This window comes from Aplysia californica, unplaced genomic scaffold, assembly GCF_000002075.1.
Source record: "Aplysia californica isolate F4 #8 unplaced genomic scaffold, AplCal3.0 scaffold01123, whole genome shotgun sequence".
Taxonomy (NCBI): Eukaryota; Metazoa; Mollusca; class Gastropoda; order Aplysiida; family Aplysiidae; genus Aplysia; species Aplysia californica.
In genome coordinates, this window is record NW_004798393.1 from 98,123 (window position 1) to 118,285 (window position 20,163).

The following is a 20,163-nucleotide window of genomic DNA, read 5'->3' on the forward strand; positions in this document are numbered from 1 at the left end:
TGAGAGACAATGGGGGGGGGGGGGGGGTTGTTGTTGTTGAGTGTAATGAAGAAATAAATGGATAATTTTATCTCCTTCCTACAGCTTCCTGTAGCTCTCACTACATGCATGATCTGGTTACAGGAAAGACATCTTGGATTTCAGTTTTGATAATAGGACAGTACACAAGTCCCTGTAATCACTTTGAAGATAGCACTTAAAATGCAGCATCAAAATCTTTTTTTTTTTCACATTGAGAGACCTGAAGAAGCATATCACTGCAACCCTGCAGATAGGAGCAGCCTCCGTCATTCAGTAAACAGCATGTGCTTTCCGGTCCTCTCACACGTCAATAGCTATAAAATGCAGTGCTGTAATACTTAAGTATACACATAAATTACAATAGCCGCTTTGCACAAGCAGCCACTAAGCCCGTGGTCAACGAATACACAGAAAACAAGCTGCTTTTATTTCAAAAGACCATTCCTGAAAAACAAGCAGAGCTGCAGTGTACCAACACAGACAGGACCAGTAGTATCCGCACGTCCGAGGCCTCCGAGAGCTACAGGTCAGGGGCCACAGTCTACAAATCCTACTCACCAGTCTTTGGATCATTACAAAGTTATTAAGGCCACTGCACACTTTGAAAAGACAGCTATTGCCAGCCTTTCACATAGTCTTTTATTACAGCCACATCGTTTTAAGGGACTAACTTAACCACAACTTGCTTCAGGAATTCACACTACTCCATTGCCACTGAAAAGAGCCAGTCCAGAGACCATTGCAGAAGAGAAAAAGCTCCCTCCGAATGTGTTACCACTGTGTTATTTCTGCACCTGTCAGCACAGGGTGGTGACCCTCTCCATAAGTGCACAGACCCTTCTGGATATATCGGTATGCTGGTCTGTAACTTTCTCTATCCTGACGTGTATAAGCACAGACAGGACATTCAGGCCACCAGTATGACAAGTCCACAGCTCTTTCTCTCTCTCTCTCTCTCTCTCCCATCATGTGTATCTCTCTTGTCCCTCTACATGTGTGGCCTCGCTATTCAGGCCACCAGTATGACAAGTCCACAGCTCTCTCTCTCTCTCTCTCTCTCTCTCCCATCATGTGTATCTCTCTTGTCCCTCTACATGTGTGGCCGCGCTATTCTGGGCACCAGAATGATGGGCCCGTGAGGCTGCATGGCGGCGGCCGCTGGGAGCATGTGCTGGGCCATGTGGTGTACACCCGGCACCAAGCCGTGGAGCTGGGCAGCGTGGGCCGGCTGGAGCTGGGCCGCTTGTACCTGAGCCGCCTGGGCGTGGGCGGCCTGCACCTGAGCTGCCTGTACCTGGGCAGCTTGGGCCTGTGCTGCCTGCGCCTGGGCCTGGGCCTGCGCCTGTGCCTGAGCTTGAGCTTGAGCCTGGGCCTGAGCCTGGGCCTGGGCCTGTGCTTGTGCCTGAGCCTGAGCAGCCATCATGTGGGTCACGTACTGGGTGCCGGACACTGGCAGACCGTGGTGGGCTGCCATCTGGTGGATGAAAACAGTATTACAATCAGGCGATCGGGACAACTCAAGAGGGAGATTGAAATCACATGGGACACACACAGAGACGAAAAATAAGAGAGAGATAAAGAAAGAAGGGGAGAATGAGAGACGAAGAGCTAACCATTTGAACGTCTAACCCACTCCAGAAGGCATTCTTTTTAGTTAGAAAGGCCTGTCCAATTTCAAACAAGACATCACGGTTCTGAATCTATGACATAAATGTATTTGTATCCATATCACATTGATTATCAAAACTTTCGACATAGCCACCACTACTTTTTTTACAGCTATTTCTAGATTCAATACAGATGCTATGGGTACGGTACTGTATTGCCAAAAAAAAAAGTTCCTTGTAAATAATCTACAACCACCTCCCAATCCCATCAATCCTGCCTGTTAGGAAAAACTCCAGTCAGCTCTTCCCAATGTGAGAAGCAAACAAAAGTTAAACGAGTTAAAGATGGGTTGTTTTTTTACAAGTGTTTTACGGCGCTCGCAACTGCATAAGGTCATATGAGCACGCAGGACACACTTAACTTTTTCAGTTGGTTGGAAATTTTGGATTTTGCCTGGGTGGCAGCCGAAGCCTACTCTAATCGATTTTAGACCACCAAGGGATCTTTAACGTGTGCAACTAGCACACAAGCTCTCCGAGATTTTTCGCCCATGTTCGAGAAGGCTAGGTGAAGATCTTTCATACCAGAAGATAAGGGGTGTGGTTGAAAGACAGCAGTAAGGAGTCGAGGAGTAGCTGTAGAAAGGCAGCAGAAACAGTCAGGAGACCAGAGGAGGGGGCAAAGGAGGTGAGGAGGAGATGGTAGAAAGAGGAGACAAAAGCAGACGACAGAACATTGCGAGAGAGGAGGAAAGGAGGTGAAAGGTCACAATTTTTTAGAAAAACATTTCTCCGCCCCTATCGGATTCGCACCTTTGAATGAGAGCACCCCCCCCCCCCCCCCCCCCCCCCCAAAGTTCAATTTCGCCTTAAACGTTAGTCACGAAAGGACTTCGTTGAGCAATAAAAAGCATATAGACAAACAAACAATCATTAAGTGCAGAGAAGGACTAAAACAGACAGTTGGACAGACAGAAATATTACCTAAAAGTGACACCCTCCAACCACAATCAAAACTAATTCAAAGTGCAGTTTTTAAAAAATATACAAAAACCAAGAAAGAGGGGAACAAAACAAATTTGACAACAACTGCTTCCCCCTCCACCCCCTTCCCTTTCCTCTAGTGATGAGCAGCCCCTGTGTAGTCCCTCACCTGTAAAGGGTGTGCTGCAGCGTGCACGCCCCCGCCGGCCATCAACATATGATGCTGCTGTACGTGAGCCGGAGAAGCCGCCATGGCCTGGGGCACAGCAATCATGGGAGCGCCTGCCTGGAGGGGCATAGAGGAAGGCGTGGCGTACGCCATTTGACCGTTGGGCAGCTGCACCAGCTGAGGTTGATTACTAGCGGTTGCCGCAGCAGCCAGATGGTGGTGATGAGCAGCAGCGTGCGGGTGAGCGGCGTGCAGAGCCGGGTGCGAGGCGTGGACCAGCTGCGCCGCAGACACCAAACCGTAGGGGGAGGGCGAGGCGGCCACCGCCTGCTGCTGGATTATCACAGCTGGCTGTTGAACCAGCGGAGACTGGGCCGAGGGCATAAGGATAGTACCGCCCTCCTCTACTGCCACTTCCTCTGCCCCCTGAGCGGCCAGCAGGGCCGCCTCCTCCATCTCCTTCTGCTCAGCCGCCAGCTTGGCCTCATCCTCTTTCTTTTTGGCTGCTTCCTCGTCCTCGTCACTGCTCTCTGGCTCTCCCTTGGCCTGGTGCTCCTGACGACGGAGTTGCTTCTTGGCATGCTTCTCTGCTTTCTCCTGAAACCCACATGTTTTTTTGTTTTAGTAGAGGTTTAACGGCGCTCACAACTGCATAAGGTCATATGAGCGCGAAGGGGTGGATGTCAACAGAAAAGTCCTTACAGGGAATCGGACTTACTCTGCTCACCTCTCTAGCTTCAACAGCACATTGTCTGCTTCGACTATCAAGGCACCCCAGAAATAGCGGGTCACCAGAGTGTGACAAAAACACAAAAGAAGTAGAGGGAAAATGACGATAGTAAGGATTAGGAAAGAAAAAGCAGCAGTTCCCTGTTGCAGTTCAGGCACAGTTATGAGCACGACATTGTTGGATCAGCCCATTTACAATACTACTGTGCATTAGAACGAGAAATGTCCCCCCTTTGGGAATGGCCTAAAGACGCTTCAGTCAGGGGCACCGCCCCCGAGGGGTTGAAACCCACAACAGCAGATGGCTTTACTTGAGACAGGAAAACACCACACACAATGCTTTTGCTTTAAAAGATCTTCAGACAAAAATATCTCCAGACAATAAACAACCATAATACTTGCTGTGTTCTACCTGGCAAAAGTAAAACAGCACCTCAAACATACTATGAAACACTCTGGGAAATTTACTATTCTGTACAAGCAATGCATGCTACAAAAACCAACACATCTGAAAGGTGGAATGTTAACCTGGCCCTTAACAAAATCTCAAATTGTTCCATAAATCAAACTTGTTCCACTTAATAGACTAAGAAGCAAACATGTGACTTGTCACATGCTTCAGCAAGAGCCCCATCCAATCCAGTGACAATAGGCAAGTCAAAAGATCAATGACTGGGAGCAAGACTCAAATGTCACTTTGCGATTTGATGTCTGTCCCGAGTCTTGTGCCCCAGCCATCAAGATGTCTATGTGCCTCTCCTTGTAGTGTGAACAACCCATCCAGCAAAGTTAAAGTCAAGTTGACCACCCGTACTTTAAAAGTGTTTTAACTTGTGTCACGTTTGGGTTGACGCTCTGCCAGCTTGATTTGATCAACAATAATTATCATTTCAAATTGATGTGTGTGCCTTTATCCTTTGTTAGAAAATGTTTATGCCTTCCATTTTATACTCTTCAAATGTGATTCATGATTGGATAACAATCATTTATTACCAGTCTAAACCATCGACAAACTGAAATGAGGAAATACATTCTCCGGAAAGTGGAAAATTGTTTTTAAAATCGTTATTGGACTTTTTAAAAGTACATTTTCACACACAATCCTCATAATCACCAGAATAACAAAACAAGTTGCAGAATATGAATCCCTATTCAATTCCCTACAATTCACACACTATGTTGCAGGTTTATGTCTGCAATTTACATGTCTCGATCATACACTTGGCTGTGTCAGAGCTCTGAATGAGAAAAAATCAATTACCAAGCAAAGATTTTCAATAGCCCCACTCTCAAAAACACATATCCAGTTCTGGTATCATGAGACAGTATACTTAGATATATACTTACGCGCAACTGTCTGTACTGTTCCGCCTGTTCGGGCGGTATGAGCGGTGCCATGGGTTTGATCTCTGGCTTCTTCTCCTCCTCCTTCTTGGGCGGTGGAGGTGGCTGTGGCGTAGGGGGCTTGGGCGGGGGCAGGGGAGGGGGCTCCATGGACTCGGTGGGTTTCCCTGCACTGTCCGAGGAAGTGGTGGTGGTGGAGGCACCGCTGGAGGCCGAGGTAGTGCTGCCCGGTGGGGGGATGGCGAAGTTGGGAGGGGGCTGACTGAAATTGGGAACCGCGTTCCTGTAGTTAGGGGGCATGCCTGGTCGCTGGTGAGGGGGGTACATGCCGTGACGGGGAGGGGGGTACTGGCCGTCTCGTGACATGGGGCCAGACATAGGGGGTAGGGGACCCATGCGGGATCTGGTAGGCGGCCCTTGACCAGGCATGGGAGGGCCCATGCGCATCGGGGGGCCTACCCGCACTCTCGGGCCACCGGGACCCATTGGACCAGGAGGTCCCATCATGCCTGGGCGAGGAGGGCCTCGAGGTCCATGCATCCCTGGGGGACCTCTAGGTCCTGGGGGGCCTCGTGGGGGTCCTCTTGGGGGGCCTCTCATGCCTGGAGGTCCCATCGGCCCACCTGGACCCATGGGAGGTCTGGGGCCACGTGGACCCATAGGACCATTGGGTCCCATTCTGGGTGGAGGTCCCATGCCAGGGCGGGGAGGTCCAAAACGGGGGTCATGAGGCGGGAACATCCGGGGCGGGGGCCCGCGGTAGCCAGGCGGCGGTGGTCCCCTTGGGTGATGCATGCTGGGCAGGTGAGGTCCCGGGTGCCTGAGTGGGGGGTGGTGGTAGGGGTCATGGCCGTAGTCGTAGTCCTCTTGGGCGTCCTCGTAGCCTTGCTCATACTCCCCAGAGCCGTCAAACTCAAAGCTCTCGTAGCCCGTGTCCTCGCAAAAGGATGGGTCGTGGGCAGACTGGTACATGTGGCTGTAGTTCTGGCCATCGTAGGCAGCGGGGTCCCCCCCGTGGTGCAGGCCCATCATCTCCCCGAGGTGCTCCCCGGCCATGAGCGGCTGGGGCTGGGGGAGGCCACTGGTCCCCTCTGAGCCAGGCACAGCCGCGGCAGCAGCTGAGGCCACAGCAGGAGTAGCACTCGACGTGCTGGCCACCTTGTCCTCGGCCACAGTGCTGGCAGGGCCCACACCCGCCGAGGTGCTGGTGGTTGTCGTAGCGCTCCCAGCACCCGCCCCATCTTTCCCCTCAGCTTTCGTCTTGTCGCCGGCAGTGGGCAGTGGGATATCTATGAGCCCCGCCTGGTCTTTCTTCTCCCCCTCGGCCTGAGTAGTGGCCGCAGCAGCGGGAGGCTCCTTACCCGGTAGAGGTATATCGTCAGGTGGGTTCCCTCCGCTGCCCTTTCCCGGTCCAGTACTTCCTGTGACGGGAGCCACCGTGATGGTGGTGACAGAAGCCGGCAGGACGGGCGACTTGATCCTCTTCCTCAGCTTGTGGTGGCGTCGCGAGCTGGGACTGCGCGAGTCGCTGCTCCTCCTTACACGGGCCCTGGAGCGAGAACGGGTGTAGCTGCGCGACCTGCTGTAGGAGCGGCTGCGCGAGCGGCTGGAGGAGGACCTGCTGCTGTAGCTATGGCTGCGTCGTCGGCTGGAGGAGGAGCGGCGTCGGTGGTGGTGGCGGTAGCGGGAGCGGCTGCGGCTGTAACTGCGGGACGAGCGGCTGTGAGAGCGAGACTGGGACGAGGACCCGTCGCTGTACCGAGAGTCGTCCGAGTAGCTACGGTACGAGCCTGAGGAATACGGTGATCGGGAGCGAGATCTGGACCGGGAGGTGAGATCCGAGGAGCTATATGACCTCCGGCTGCTGCGCTTATGACTTCTCGAGTCCCTCTGCGACTTGGAATTGGATCCCTCTTTGCTGGCCGCATCTGCTGCATGAGAATCGGCCTTGTCATTCTTGGACTTGCTCTGCTCGGGTCCGTTACTATTCTGGTGTGCATGGCTCTGTGGGCCCTGCTGCTGTCCGCTGTGTTTGGTTGGTGGAGCGCCCAGTAAACTGTTGGGAGCAAGCAACGTCTTCCCCAATGGGATCTTGCCGTTAACGAGCTTCGCTTCTTTCCTTTCAGATTTGTCCTCGTCGGAGAGGGCTGCCGGCCCATTGGGAGTGAGAGTCTTGGTGAGTACATCCTCAGCCTCGCTGTCACTGGTGTCCCATTTACTCTTGGTCCCCTCCACCTCCTCCTTCTTCTCATACAGACCTTCCATCTTGCTCCACGTGTCTTCCTGAACCTCAATCTTTTCCAATTTCCCTGTCTTGGACGGGGTAACCCCCTCACCCCCAGACAAGCTCGACAGACGCTTACGATTCACTGACACTTCCCCGTTCACCAGTTTCCCCTCTTGTGTTTCTTCTGTTTTAATACTACCAACATCTTTGAGGATTAAATCTTTGGTTTGAGCTTTCAGGGAGTCCCCAGCTTTCTTTTCCTGGTCCAGGGACTTCCGGTGGGTCTTGAACGTGATGTTCAAATCATCTTTGCTTGTGACTTCTAGTTTAACAGCTGTGTCTGTGAGGGAAGTCTCATGACCAGAACTTCGCCGATGTCTTTTCTTAGACCTGCGGAATCGCTTGATCTTTGGCTCTCCAGTGGGCTCTCGCTCCGTTTCTGAGGCAACCTGTGTCTCCTCTTCATCATTGTAGTCAATCTTCACTTTGGGTTCCTTGGCATTTACATAGTCTACCGCCCCTTCACCTTTGGTACCCGCTGCTTTCCCCTTGTCCGAGCGGGAGGAGCCTGGACGACGGTGCTTTCGCTTGTGTTTCTTCACATGTTTACGGGAACTATGACCTTTACTTTTCTCCTTCTCTCCATTCTGCAAACCCTCTTTCTCTCCTTCCTTTTCTTCTCCTTCCTTGCTCCCATCAGGAGCAGTTTCACCTTTCTTGCTGTGACTTCGCTTCCGCTTCACTTTCTTTTTGTCTTTTTTCTCAACGCCACCCTCACCTTCAACTTCTTTCCCTTCTTCTCCTCCTTCAGCATTCTCCTTTTTACTCTTGTGCCTTCTCTTCCTCCGCTTTTTCTTCTTTTTCTTCTCCCCAGTCTTCTCCTGTTGGGACTGTTCTCCAGCCTCCGCAGCACCCTCAGGCTTTTCCTCGCCTTCCTTTTCTCCAGGCTTCCCGTCTTCTTTACGTTTCGATCCCTTCTTCCTCTTTCTCTTCTTGTGGGAGTGTTTCCTCCTGGCCTTGCCAGCTTTGTCCGACTTGGCCGCCTCCTGTTTCTCCTTCTCCTCCACAGGCTTCACAGCGCTGGCCCCTGCAGACTCAGCAGTCTCCTCCTGGCTACCTCCCACCTTACAGATGTCTTTGAAATTGAACTGTAGAGGATTGCAGCTGTAGTGAATGGATGGGAGGGACTTTGTGTACTTGATCGTTTCTACAGGCCAGTCAATTTCATTGTGTGGCTCTTTGGCCAGTTTGACTTTGACAAAGGTCTCCAGCAGGCGAGGGTTCCCACTGCTGGCACTGCTAGACTCTGCACCAGGCATTGCCGCAGATGGTGCAGCGGTGGACGATGACGAGGGCAACTCTTCACTGGCCACACCGGCATCACCAGCCCTAAAGAGGACAGCAGAGACAATCTTTGAGTTGGAATTTTGCGTTACATTACAAAAATCAATGTTTATATATGTCAGAGTCGAAGACATATCCCATACCCATTACAGTTTAAGAATGAGACGTACCAAGATATGTATATATATATAAGACTACAATGTACCGAGCTAAGTTCACAACTTTAAAAAAATAAAAAGGACCTTGCAAAGTTCATGACTAAAACATACCCAGCCAAGTTCATGACTCGTTTCTCCTCCTCGATGCTATCCATGAGTGTAAGAGGTCTGGGCGGTGGCTCCTCGGCTGTTTCTGGCTCCTCCTGGTTGAAGGCTGATGTGACAGATATTTTACTGGTGGTTTTACTGAAGGAGAAGCACACATTGCTCTTGCCCAACTCCATGCTGACTTCCTTGGCGCTGAAATAACACGAGGCACAAGGGAAACTAGAAACACAACCGCAAGAAATAGGAACGTGCGTCACGCATAAAACCTTTATTTTTATAGTAGAAACAAGAAGAAACAGTTCAACCATTACCAATGTGCGGCACTTGCAATATATGTTGCATTAGGGTTGGTGTAGTATTCAGGGGCAGGCAAATTGCCTGTTTTTAAAGTTCTATGTTTATACAAATCAATCAAAACCAAAAGCATACACAAAGCAAAAAGTCCATCTTCACACCATATCGAGACCTAATACCTACATGAAAGCTAAAATCGTTAAACAATCCACTACACTTTCACAAAATGTCTTAGTTCCTTTACAACAGACACTAAGATGGAAAAAAGCAAAAGAAGTTCGATAGAAATCTTTGCCAGTTAGAAAACAACTTCACAAATCAATCACGGCATTTTAAATTCACAACACAAAGGAACATCAAATTAAGACAACCCTGAAGGATATTACTTAAGCAATAAATATAATAAAATGACTGCCCCTAGGGTTATACAGTCCCACACATATATACTGCTGTCAATGAACCCAATCTAAAACCACAAAAACCAAAAAATGAACCTTTTGCCTTGTGGGGGTGGCTCAGTCGGCAACAGAATGTCATTGAGATCTTCAACAATGTTCTGAAAGGAGAGAACATGAACTCATTGTAGGAAAAACATAAGTCTCATGCTGCAGAGAGGAGTCTGTGTGACAGACAAGAGGGTCTTGTATTCTTACACTACATCTACTGAGAACACTGACTATCTCTCATGAAATTGAATGTCTGTAAGAAACACAGGAATGAGGAATGCTGCAAAATCCTGCAGACAATCTTTTCTTTATAAGGCTCAGATACAGCAAATAAGACAATATGCAGAACAAAATCTAAATTATAGTCACTAGTCTACAAAGTCTAAATAGTGTATATATCATTCTGGCTTATTGAAAAATTACTCATGCAAAAATAAATTTGCATGAGCAGACGCAGACTGAAGCGCCGGCTTACCGTATCTTCCATGCGACTGTCTGAGGCCAAAACTTTGGGGCTCCCAGGGGGAAGAGGAACATCTTCTGTCTTGATGGGTGGGGGGATCTGGATCTCCGACATGTCCATCTAGCAGAGCAAGCACATAACCAACAAGATTAGAACAACTTTTCTAGACATTAAAAAATGCTTGAAAAACCTTAAAAAAACCTGCTAATGACCAATATAAATATCCGATATTTCTTTTACATTATAATATATGCCACACAGACTCTAGAAGTAGGCATGGTATTATAACGGTAAGATGCAAGCAACCATACACACAAAAAACATTTTACTGCACTCGACAGTCTGCCTTTTTTGGGAGCAAACTTCTCAATTCCACTCGACAAATCCTATAAAACACAATCTTATTTAGATAGCTGAATTTCACATTACTCAAAAATTTCTTCCTCCAGAGCGATTGCATAATAGCATAATAAAAATCTATAATCTTCGTTGAAATAGGAATAATGTACTTATTACAGACGCAAACTACCAAAAGTATCTCAATTATACAGCAAATAACTGACGGCAACCGATGCCCCCCCCCCCCCCCCCCCCCCATACATGCAAGCAGGGCTTAGTTGAAAGCACCTCTGACAAGTTGAGTCCTGCATATTTACCTGGTGCAAAGCTGACTCGGCAAACTGAGCCCCAGGCAGTGGTACTGATGAAACATCTAGTGGTTTGTCTTCCTTTGCCCCTGTCTGGCTAGACGAGGATGATTGTGTAGCAGATGAAGACGATGACGTTGATGATGAAGGAGCAGTGGACACAGGCAAATCCTTTGAGGCTCTGTCCGATTTGCTTGGTGTCGAAGGCTTCGTAACCTGAAACATTGAATACGAAACCAGTACAGTCAAACCTGCTAGAACAAACAACTGTCCAAGACAAGCACAAGAACAAATAGTAACTTCCCACTCCCTCACCCCCTCCCTTACGTTAATTCTACATTATAACAACACTGTCCAAGCCAACCACCTGTCTAAGATGACAACTTTCCCCCCTCAACAATGGGTGGTCATTTTAGACAGGTTTGGTTGTATCTGAGAACAAGTTCTGAGCATACTTACGAAATTTTCCTCTGTCCATAAAGCCCTCTCGTAACAATGCTGGGTGAATAAAGAATTTAAAATGGTACACTCTTCTGCTAGCTGAAACACACTTCAACAAACAAGTAAAAGTTCCAAACAAAATAAAAAAGTAGAACATATATAGAGCCGGAAGAGAAGAGTTCCTCCCTGACCTGGAAGCCATGACTCTCTCCCACCCTGCATCATATTCTGACCCCTGGCGCGAGCACATACCTCTGAGGCAGGGGAAGCCTTCACCACAGACTCCGTTGACTTGGTGGTGGAGCCCAGCTTGGCAGCCTGAGACCTGGTCATTGACCTCGTCGGGGTCTTCACCGTGGTCGTGGGAGTCTTGATGGTTATCTTGGCCTCCGACTTGGAGGAGCCCTGCAAAAAAAAAATTTAATAAATTAAAAAAATAATAGCAAATATAACTACTCAACAAAAAAATAACGGACATTGTGAGGATTCATGGGTTACTTTACTTTTACTTCACTTTTCCGATCCAGCGGCCATTTGGGTTCTAGCCCTTCGGTCTGTCGATATGGCAAAGAATTTGCAGGTTTGAATTCATGGGTTAAATCAATAAACATTGTCTTGTTCTAATGACATCACCAAAGAAGTGAAAGAATTAGCAGCAGCATATAGCTAGTCAAAATTATAATGGCCACATTTTGTCAGGAAATATTCACTCTTTTTATCCTGGCCGTACCCCCCACGGACTCTGTATCCGTCCTGGGGCAGCCGCGCCGTAAGAGTTGGAATCCAGGGTGTATATTTCAAAGTGCTGTATTTCTTACATTTACTCTCAAGTTTTTAGGAAATTTGGCAGTTATGTCAGAAATTGAATGTAGTTTTGGTAAATGTAAGTCGTTAGGAATTACAGCAATTGCACATGTAGATTTTGAGGTGTATTCCACCCTCCAACTTCACCCTGATTGCCATGCCCAAGATGTCCCTTTGGATTTATCGATCTAGCCCTACCCTTCACTACTGCGCGAATTCCAATACTGATCCCTTCACCATGATCTGAATCGCTATTGGATGAATCTAGTTCCTGTTCGTTATCCACAACGAAATTTACAGCACTTGATTCAGAGTCACTTTCATCAAATTAGTCTCACTCCCCCTCACAACTGAGCGCCACCTCAAAAAATTCCTTCGTTGTTCGTGAACGTGCGTTTTCGAGACATCTTCAAGTTTCGTCACCCATCCAAAACAAAGAAACCGCGGTTCATTGGAAAATTTTAATATTCAGACAGAGCTAGCATCGCTGAATTAGCATATCTTGGTAATTAGAAGCAGAACTATCTGTTCGATGTGACCGTATAGCTGTTCCGAGTTTACTCGTAGCCCGGACTAGTCCTCGTTACGAGTATACTCGTAACCCGGATAAAGAGTTAAAGCAACAGTTACATGAAAAAAAGTTGCAGGATCAGAACATGCACTAAATGATACTCTCCAAAAAGTGGCCCATTTATTCGAAGCAGCAAGATTATTACATTTTTTGTCATAATATGTTCTCACGTTTAAAATGTAAACCATTATTCCCAATACCGCCCAATCACAAAATCTTCAAAATAAGCAACCTATTCTACAGTTGGCAAGGTATCACCAGAGCCAAAATGAAGACCAGACATCAGAGCCCCTACCTTAGCAGGTGAGTGCACTTTTGATTGCACAGCTTTCAAGGCATTAGTCTTGGTGGGTGTAGAGCTTTTCCCAGCACTAGAGGATTCCGACCCAGAGGTTCCGGCACTTGCGCCATCCGTCAGGTCAACGCTAGGGCCAGCTCCAGCAGACGTCGCCTCCATGTCCGTCTCCTTGGCCACGGGCTTGTTGTCAGCAGCTGGGCTGGAATTGGCTTCCTCTGAAGATGTCGGCGTCTCCACGACACCATCCTTCTGCTCGCTCGCTCCACTGGTCTGCAGCAGCGGCACAGCAAAGGAAAAATAAGATTATTTTGAAAGGAAAAGAGCAAGACAGACATGAACAACAGAAAGATAGACAATAAGTAAGAGGACCTACCGGTGGTGCCCTTCAACCACCCTATAAAAGATTTCAAGAAAGATACCTTTCTAAACAAATTATTCCTCTTGCTTTCTTCATCTTGCCAGTAGCAACTGCGACCTTTCTTGCTCAGATCAAGTTTGCATCTTGTGTTGCCTTTTAGTGACACTTTTACAGAAACAGAAGAACCAACAGTGTTTACTTCAATGTTATTTACTCTGGATAATCTGTATCCCCCCCCGACAGAAAACTACAAGGGACTCTTACCGATGCATTTCCAGCAGCCGCAGTCTCAGGGCTGGTGTTGGCGCTGCCGTTTTTGAGAGGCCCAGCCACACTCCCTCCTTTTCCTGTGAGGAAGGGAAGCAACACCATATGACCACCTTATGTATGGACTAAGAGAGCCACAAAGCACAAGGGAAGAATGAATAAATCATCCACTGTCTCCACTGGGTTTCATGACAACATGGGAGGTGTTTCCTCTTTAGGATGGAATGAATACACGCAAAAATAAAATATGAATGTCCAAAAAGAATTTCAAAGACCATAATTTTCAGTAAGACTTATACAACAACGCAAACTTTTAGACCAAAACAAACAAAAAAACTCTCCAGTAAAAAAGCTTATTCGAAAACCACGAAGAGTGACTAAAGCTGAGCCGTTTTTATTAGCTGAAAAATCATTAGGTGCTTTAACATCATGTAAAATAGATTTAGGTAACATAAAAGAGACACGCTTGGCGTCGTACAAGAGCCTCTGAGAGAGTCCAGTTAGAGAGTCAGATTCGACCACCTGGTGCTCCTCAATATCAGCCACATAATCATAACATGACAATTCAAGACATTCTACTGTGGAGCCATCAACCCATTATAACAATAACTAGGGAAATTTCTGTTTATTTTGAAAGTGATCTACACAAATACTGACTCCTAGCACTACTCAATATCACAAGGTCAGTAGTGAGGGTTACACATCTAGAATTTCCATGAAAATAGAATCTTTCTTTTTATCAAACTATATAAATGTTGATTAACAGAAACTCCAAAGGTCTCTCTTGGCAAAATTCGTTACTGTAGATTCCAAACAATCTTTTTTTCTTCAGCTCACATTCTGTGAAATCCTAAGGTGCAACGTTCAATAGATCAGGCAAAGTTTAACTTAACATAAAAAAAACTATACAGTAACTTCAAATAAACAAAATCTGCTAGGTCAGCAGATCAAGATCTGTGCAACAGATACAAACGGTAAAAAAAAAATTTCACGAAGCAAGCTACATGACAATTGTGTGCTGGGAGACTAGTGCTTGTAGTATGAAGTAAACCCACACCATCACAGGCGAGCAGAGAGGGGAAAAAAGGGGGGAAGGGGAGAGGGGATAAAGAGAACAATATTCAATCCTCTCTCTGTGGCTTAGTCAGACTACACTATTGCTCCAGTACATATTTACAGTTGCTTACTGGCATAAAATGAATGGATCAGAGAAGCTCTCCAGTTACATTTTAGTTTCAATGTTCCTGCTGTTTACTTTGCAGAGCGTTTAAGATATAGTACCATGTTTAATTTTATTTCATCTAGAATCCCTTCAAGAATTATCTCTCCTTTTTTTTTTTACAGATATGGAATGGGTATAATATTGTAAGTAATTAAAGAGATGATTTTGGAACAAACCAAACAGAAATTGTTTTTTTAATCCAGAAAACTGTGATACTCGATGAAATGAAAGGTCACTACAATACAATGGCTCACACTATGATGATCCTTGTTGGAGTTAGACTGCAAACACACACAGATAGGTACAGGGAGAGGAGAAAAAAAAATGATAAAAAAGCTTCTTGCGTACACTGGGCAATTGTTGTGGGAATTCTTTTTCTGATAATGCTTGCCTTACGCAGCCAGTTTTACCTACAACAACAATAGCTTAAAGAAAAAGACTACAGCCATTTTCAGTTCTAAGTATGCAGAATCTGAGAAGTGATCTCTGGGAAAATGTATGAATGAGAGAGTGGCCAAGCAGTCTCACTATCACAGGAAATTAATGTTGCAGGATACAATACAGTTTGAGTACAACGCAGTCAGCCATTGTTAGGAAAATAGAGACCAGGCACAATAGCATGTCAAAGACAAAGAAATGCTTGTCAATAAATAACCCTGTCCAAGAATAAATCAAACCTCAGCTCTGTACCAATGTGGGAACAGGATTCATTGCCTCAACAAATTTATTAGCCATTTAATGCGGCATCGAGAATTTATCACTACCATTACAAAACTTCCCTTTCTACGAAAGTCGTAAAAGTTCTGTAGTAAATCTATTTTCTAATTGGAGATTAAGCAAGGGTGGTTTTTTTTTTTAATAAGACTAAGACTGATATGTATTGCATTTCCCATGATGACCTGAGTTGGAATGTATGACCATGGGATTGTGTGCATGAGTGTGTGTGTATGTTTGTGTGCCTGTGTGGGTATTTGTGTGCATGTGTGTATGTGTAGCCACTGATGCAGAAGGAGCCACTAGATGTCAACAAGAAGGCAGTAGCATTATTGCAGTGTTGCTTTACCAACACAACACAAATGAGTGGGGTTGGGGGTTAGTAACTGTCCTCCTCTGACAAAGATTGGGCAGGGAAACAATTAACTCTCAGAACCCGCAGTTACAATGTTTAAAGTTAAGGGACAATGGAAAGAGGGGTGTACAGCCAAGAAGAAAACAGGTCTCAAACCATTAATACTTTTTTTCTTTCTTTCTATGAAAATTTCTTTTCTCTTCGACAATTAGGAATTCTTAACTCAAAAACAAGTCTTTTTTTAAAAGAGTTACTGAACACTTTGAAGGACTTGCTCCACTGCAATGTCAGCACTGAGACTAGGGCGGGAAAGGAATAACTGGTGCTCTTCTTGCATGTAGCATTACTTGCTGTATCGGCTCGCTCTACGCAAACTATATTATGGTCATGGATTCACTTTCTCCTTGAAGAGCCCCCATACAGGTGACTGCCAAAAGCTGCCAATGTTTTGGGTTCAGAGAGCTAATGAGATGTGATGCAAACAAAAGAGCCTGATCTCAATGGGAAATAAATAAATGAGTGAACATGCATAAACTAGAGGCCATCTGATTCATCCACACAACTAATAAAAAAGAAAAACAAAAACAAACAAACAAAAAAAAAACAATCTACGAGCAAACTAATCATTAGCCATGAACAATGTACAAAAATGAGTTATTCACAAAATGAATGAAACATGAAAATGGGTGAGTGAATTGTACCCCGATATCCATTTCAAACACAAGTCCGTTCCAACAGTTCTAAAAGGGGGGAAAAAAAAGTATAGTTTACATGAAAAATAAGGAGAATGTCAAATACTGTGTTTGAAAAGAACACCAAGGAACAATGGGTGAGGGACTTGAGCCTCCCAACAAGGGTAGCTTCTCCAATGGTTTGATATCAGTTCCATCAGGGATCAGAACTCTCAGAGGTATGTTACAACAGCAGCAGAAGCCACACCACTACCATTACATTTAAACATCAGACTTGCACAGGACAAATTTCACCATTAAAAGGAACGGAAAAAATAGTCATGGTTTTGCTTTCAAAGTCATTTCTATGGGGGAGGGGGGGGAGGGGATGAGACAAACTTTGGTATTTCAAACTTTTTAAGAGCTGTTCTGATCCCAGATTTCACAGGTGTCCCCAAAAAAATAAAAATAAAAACAAATAAAAATGAGAGAAAGGGAAAGAGAGAGGTAAATAAAAGGAAGTGGCATACAAATGTACAAACTGATACCCTGTTAAGACATTCTGCAAGAGAGAGAGAGAGTCAGATGACAGGGCGAGAGGTGGGCATAGGAACCAAAACAAGCATGCTCAGAATTGCTGACTGTTTGTTATATATATATATAGTCTCAAACACAAGAGTCCACCTTAAAGCCACAAAGCATAATAATAATATTGCAAAAATCAGTTTGCCAGTGTCTGCTGGGCTAAGCATTCACTGAGTGACAAAATATGCGAGAAGCAAGTCCTCCATGCCGTGACAATAGTAATTTACACAACTCCACAGGCAAAAACTGTATGAGACCTCACTCTGATTCCAACTGGACTCAAGATGGCTCCACACTGACAACAACAATGGACATAGACACACATGATAGCTCACAGGTGTACAGGATATAATGATGAAACAAAGCCAGAGATTGGTACAAGTAGAACACCACCCGGACAAGCCATCCAAACAAGCACCAAGCTCACATTCCACCAAACTTCTTGGCCAGTATTAAGGTCAGAAGCTATTGGTTTTACTTCCCCCTCATGTCTACTAACGCTTTCTTCATCTTAATTCACATTGTACGTGGAAACACAAGTCTTTCCAGTCTTCCTGACTTCTTTTTCACGGTGTAGTAACAAAAGAGCAGTTAAAGTGTTTCAATTAAGACAACAACATATCTTAAGCCAGATTTACTAAGTTCATTTTCAGTACAAAGGACAAGTCATAGTACTGATCAGTAGAATGAACACAGCAACAACAACAACAACAACAACAACAACAACAACAACAACAGGAACTGCATCAAAGTCAAGGAAGGGGAAAACTGGGAGCATCACACAATACAAATCTTTATCATAAATGATCTCGTAACCCAACACAAAAATGTCAATATCCATTAAAACATAGAATGTTTTAGTCCCATCTTAGCACATCACCCTCCTTTTTTAAATGTCATAACCAAAACAGTTATCTTTTTTTTTTTTATCTTGGAGCTGTGAAAAAAAAAAATCAAGAGTCAAGCACAGGAGCCTCTAAATTGAAAGGAAAAAAATCTTTACCATTATGATTATTATCAATCATTTCTACACTTTGTGTTTAAAATTTCAAACTTTTCGTCAGGGAATAAAAAGCAATTAATTTTTTTACAATAGGACATTATAAACCATCACTGCTTGAACAAAAAGAGATATAAACAAGAGCAACCCAATTAGTGCACAAAGAACTTACACGCTGATTCTCTCAACAATCTGTAAAAACGATTCAAGATATCAAGTATTTCCATTAATTCTTCAACCCGTATCATCACGAATCCAGTAAACAAGAATCATGCACGACTCAGTGGAACATTATATCAATTTGGATTGATTTATTCTTTTCAAATCTTTAACTTAATTGTAATTTATGGTAAGAAAACATTTAATTCCATAAATTTAGTCCATCTATTCAACTTTCACAAAATTCCAAAAGAGACATTAACTCCCACTGTTGTATCACGCACAGCTTCAAAAACTGAGAGCAACCATTTTAACTATACGGGAGTAAAACTTGGTAATTTTAAGTATCTTTCAGGATGAAAAGTAAGATCATATGAGCAAATAACAGCTCCTTTTCAAAGCCATCCTCTTTTAAATGTCTATATATTTTGGGGGGGTGATAATTTCCCTGCAGCCAGGGTTTTTCTTTATAATAATGAACAAAAGAGTATGTAGAGTAACAAGCAGAAAAGTCAACCAAGAGGGGAAAACCAATACAACTACCTGATGTCCCCTCCAACCCAGCGTCTTACACGTCCTGACCATTAGCACAACACACAGAACACCAGTGACTCTGCTCATTAGTACAATACATGGTCTACACTACAGAAGCTCTTTGTTACAAACTGTCGTAAGGCGCCATGCAGCCCACTGTGACCAGCGAGCACTCACGAGAACACCCCAGAATGAATGAGAAAAAAACAGCCCAATGAAACGAGTGTAAAGGTTAGCCGGAGATGTAAACCACAACTAAAACTGCATAAAATACAAAACCACTCAAGCAGACAAACAAAGAAACAGGAGGAATTAGCTGATGTGATCTGTGTAAAGACAGGATTACTCAAGAAGGTTTAAGAAGAAAAGCAAAATATAGACATGGCTTTTGGGCAGGTGGCAACGGAGAAAAACTCGAAAATGGCAGGAGAGCTTAAATTGTGTACAAGCCAAGGGTAATATAAATTGGAAAAAGAAAAATCACATTACGGTCAAATTAATGATGATTAGTAGATGCCATGGTAGTAGTGGAAGCAGTAATAACCTGTGTCTCTGAACATACTAGGACAACACTGTAGATATTCCAACCATGCTGGCAGAACAACATGTGTGCAAGAGAGACAGAGATAGACAGAGGAGCCAAACAGGGCAACTGTCACATCCCCCCACCCCTCCGTTTGTTCCCAAGCACACTTACTGGTAATGAACACAACACTGACATACTAACTGGCTGCCCACCACAGAACATGGGTGGAGGGCTTTAAGCAGACAAAAACAGACACATTTTTTATCCAATGAGGAAGCGTATTCCTTCTGGTGTCCTGTCTATGTTTAACCAATTGAGAGAGCATGAATAACGCCCATACAGAACTATATAAACAATTAACGACAATTTTTCTCACCATCAGATCATTACAAGAATTAGAGCTGCATTCTTTCCACTATTATGATTTTATGCAGATAGTTTCTATTGCGTCTGAAGAAGAAAAAAGAATTAGCAAGCTTGTCTCCCTTGAGAGCTCTGACAACCAAATGGAAGTCAAATCTCCTATCTTTGCCCCGACCACGGGAGTGTAGAGAAAAGAAAGTCTACTAAACAAGACTGTCAACAACACAGCTACAAAGTTCCACAAGACACCTAGGAAACGTTGATGGTGATAGAAGCTAAGCCGCATACATCATTCTGTGCCTGTACAAATACTGAAAACTGTGGTGAGGTTAATGATGGAAACCTATCCCATGATCCACGAACATGCAATTACCTCTACTAGATGTTATGCACAGACAGCGTTACAAATACAATGGACTGCCACAAGGAAGGGAAATAAGCATTATCCAAGTCAATCCAAAGATGGAGGAAACTGGTTATAATCAGCATAGACCCCAACTTGGGGACAACCGTGTAAGCTACAAAGGTACTTTGGGGAAAAAAGAAATATGAAAGGCACAAAAATGCCATGTTTTGATTAACAAACACTGCTCAACAATCTGTTATCTTAAAGATCATAACACCATCTTCTGCTGAAAGTGGAAGGGCCTAAAGAGACTCATAAAGAGTCCCACAAAATTTCACTGTGTCTTGTGTGTTTTCTTTCTGTGAAAGACAAGAGCTCAGCAACTGCAGTTGGGGGGGGGGGGGGGGG

General features: G+C 44.9%; 1 protein-coding gene across 3 annotated transcripts in view; it reads right to left on the minus strand.

Annotated features, from left to right (window-relative positions):
• Positions 1–217: 217 nt before the first annotated feature.
• The window catches only part of LOC101862544 (serine/arginine repetitive matrix protein 2), a 31,808-nt gene continuing 11,862 nt past the window's right edge, over positions 218–20,163 (minus strand). For 2 of the 3 annotated variants that reach the window (XM_005111791.3, XM_005111792.3), the window contains 10 exons: positions 13,278–13,360; positions 12,653–12,925; positions 11,235–11,387; positions 10,551–10,757; positions 9,907–10,014; positions 9,480–9,541; positions 8,695–8,883; positions 4,858–8,470; positions 2,782–3,378; positions 218–1,495 (listed from right to left, as the gene is read on the minus strand). In XM_005111791.3, the coding sequence (XP_005111848.1) occupies positions 1,112–1,495; positions 2,782–3,378; positions 4,858–8,470; positions 8,695–8,883; positions 9,480–9,541; positions 9,907–10,014; positions 10,551–10,757; positions 11,235–11,387; positions 12,653–12,925; positions 13,278–13,360 (5,669 nt within the window). In that variant the 3' untranslated portion in view covers positions 218–1,111. Of the gene's footprint in view, positions 1,496–2,781; positions 3,379–4,857; positions 8,471–8,694; positions 8,884–9,479; positions 9,542–9,906; positions 10,015–10,550; positions 10,758–11,234; positions 11,388–12,652; positions 12,926–13,277; positions 13,361–16,272; positions 20,158–20,163 lie in introns of those variants that run through there. The other variant, XM_035973307.1, reaches the window with a different exon arrangement.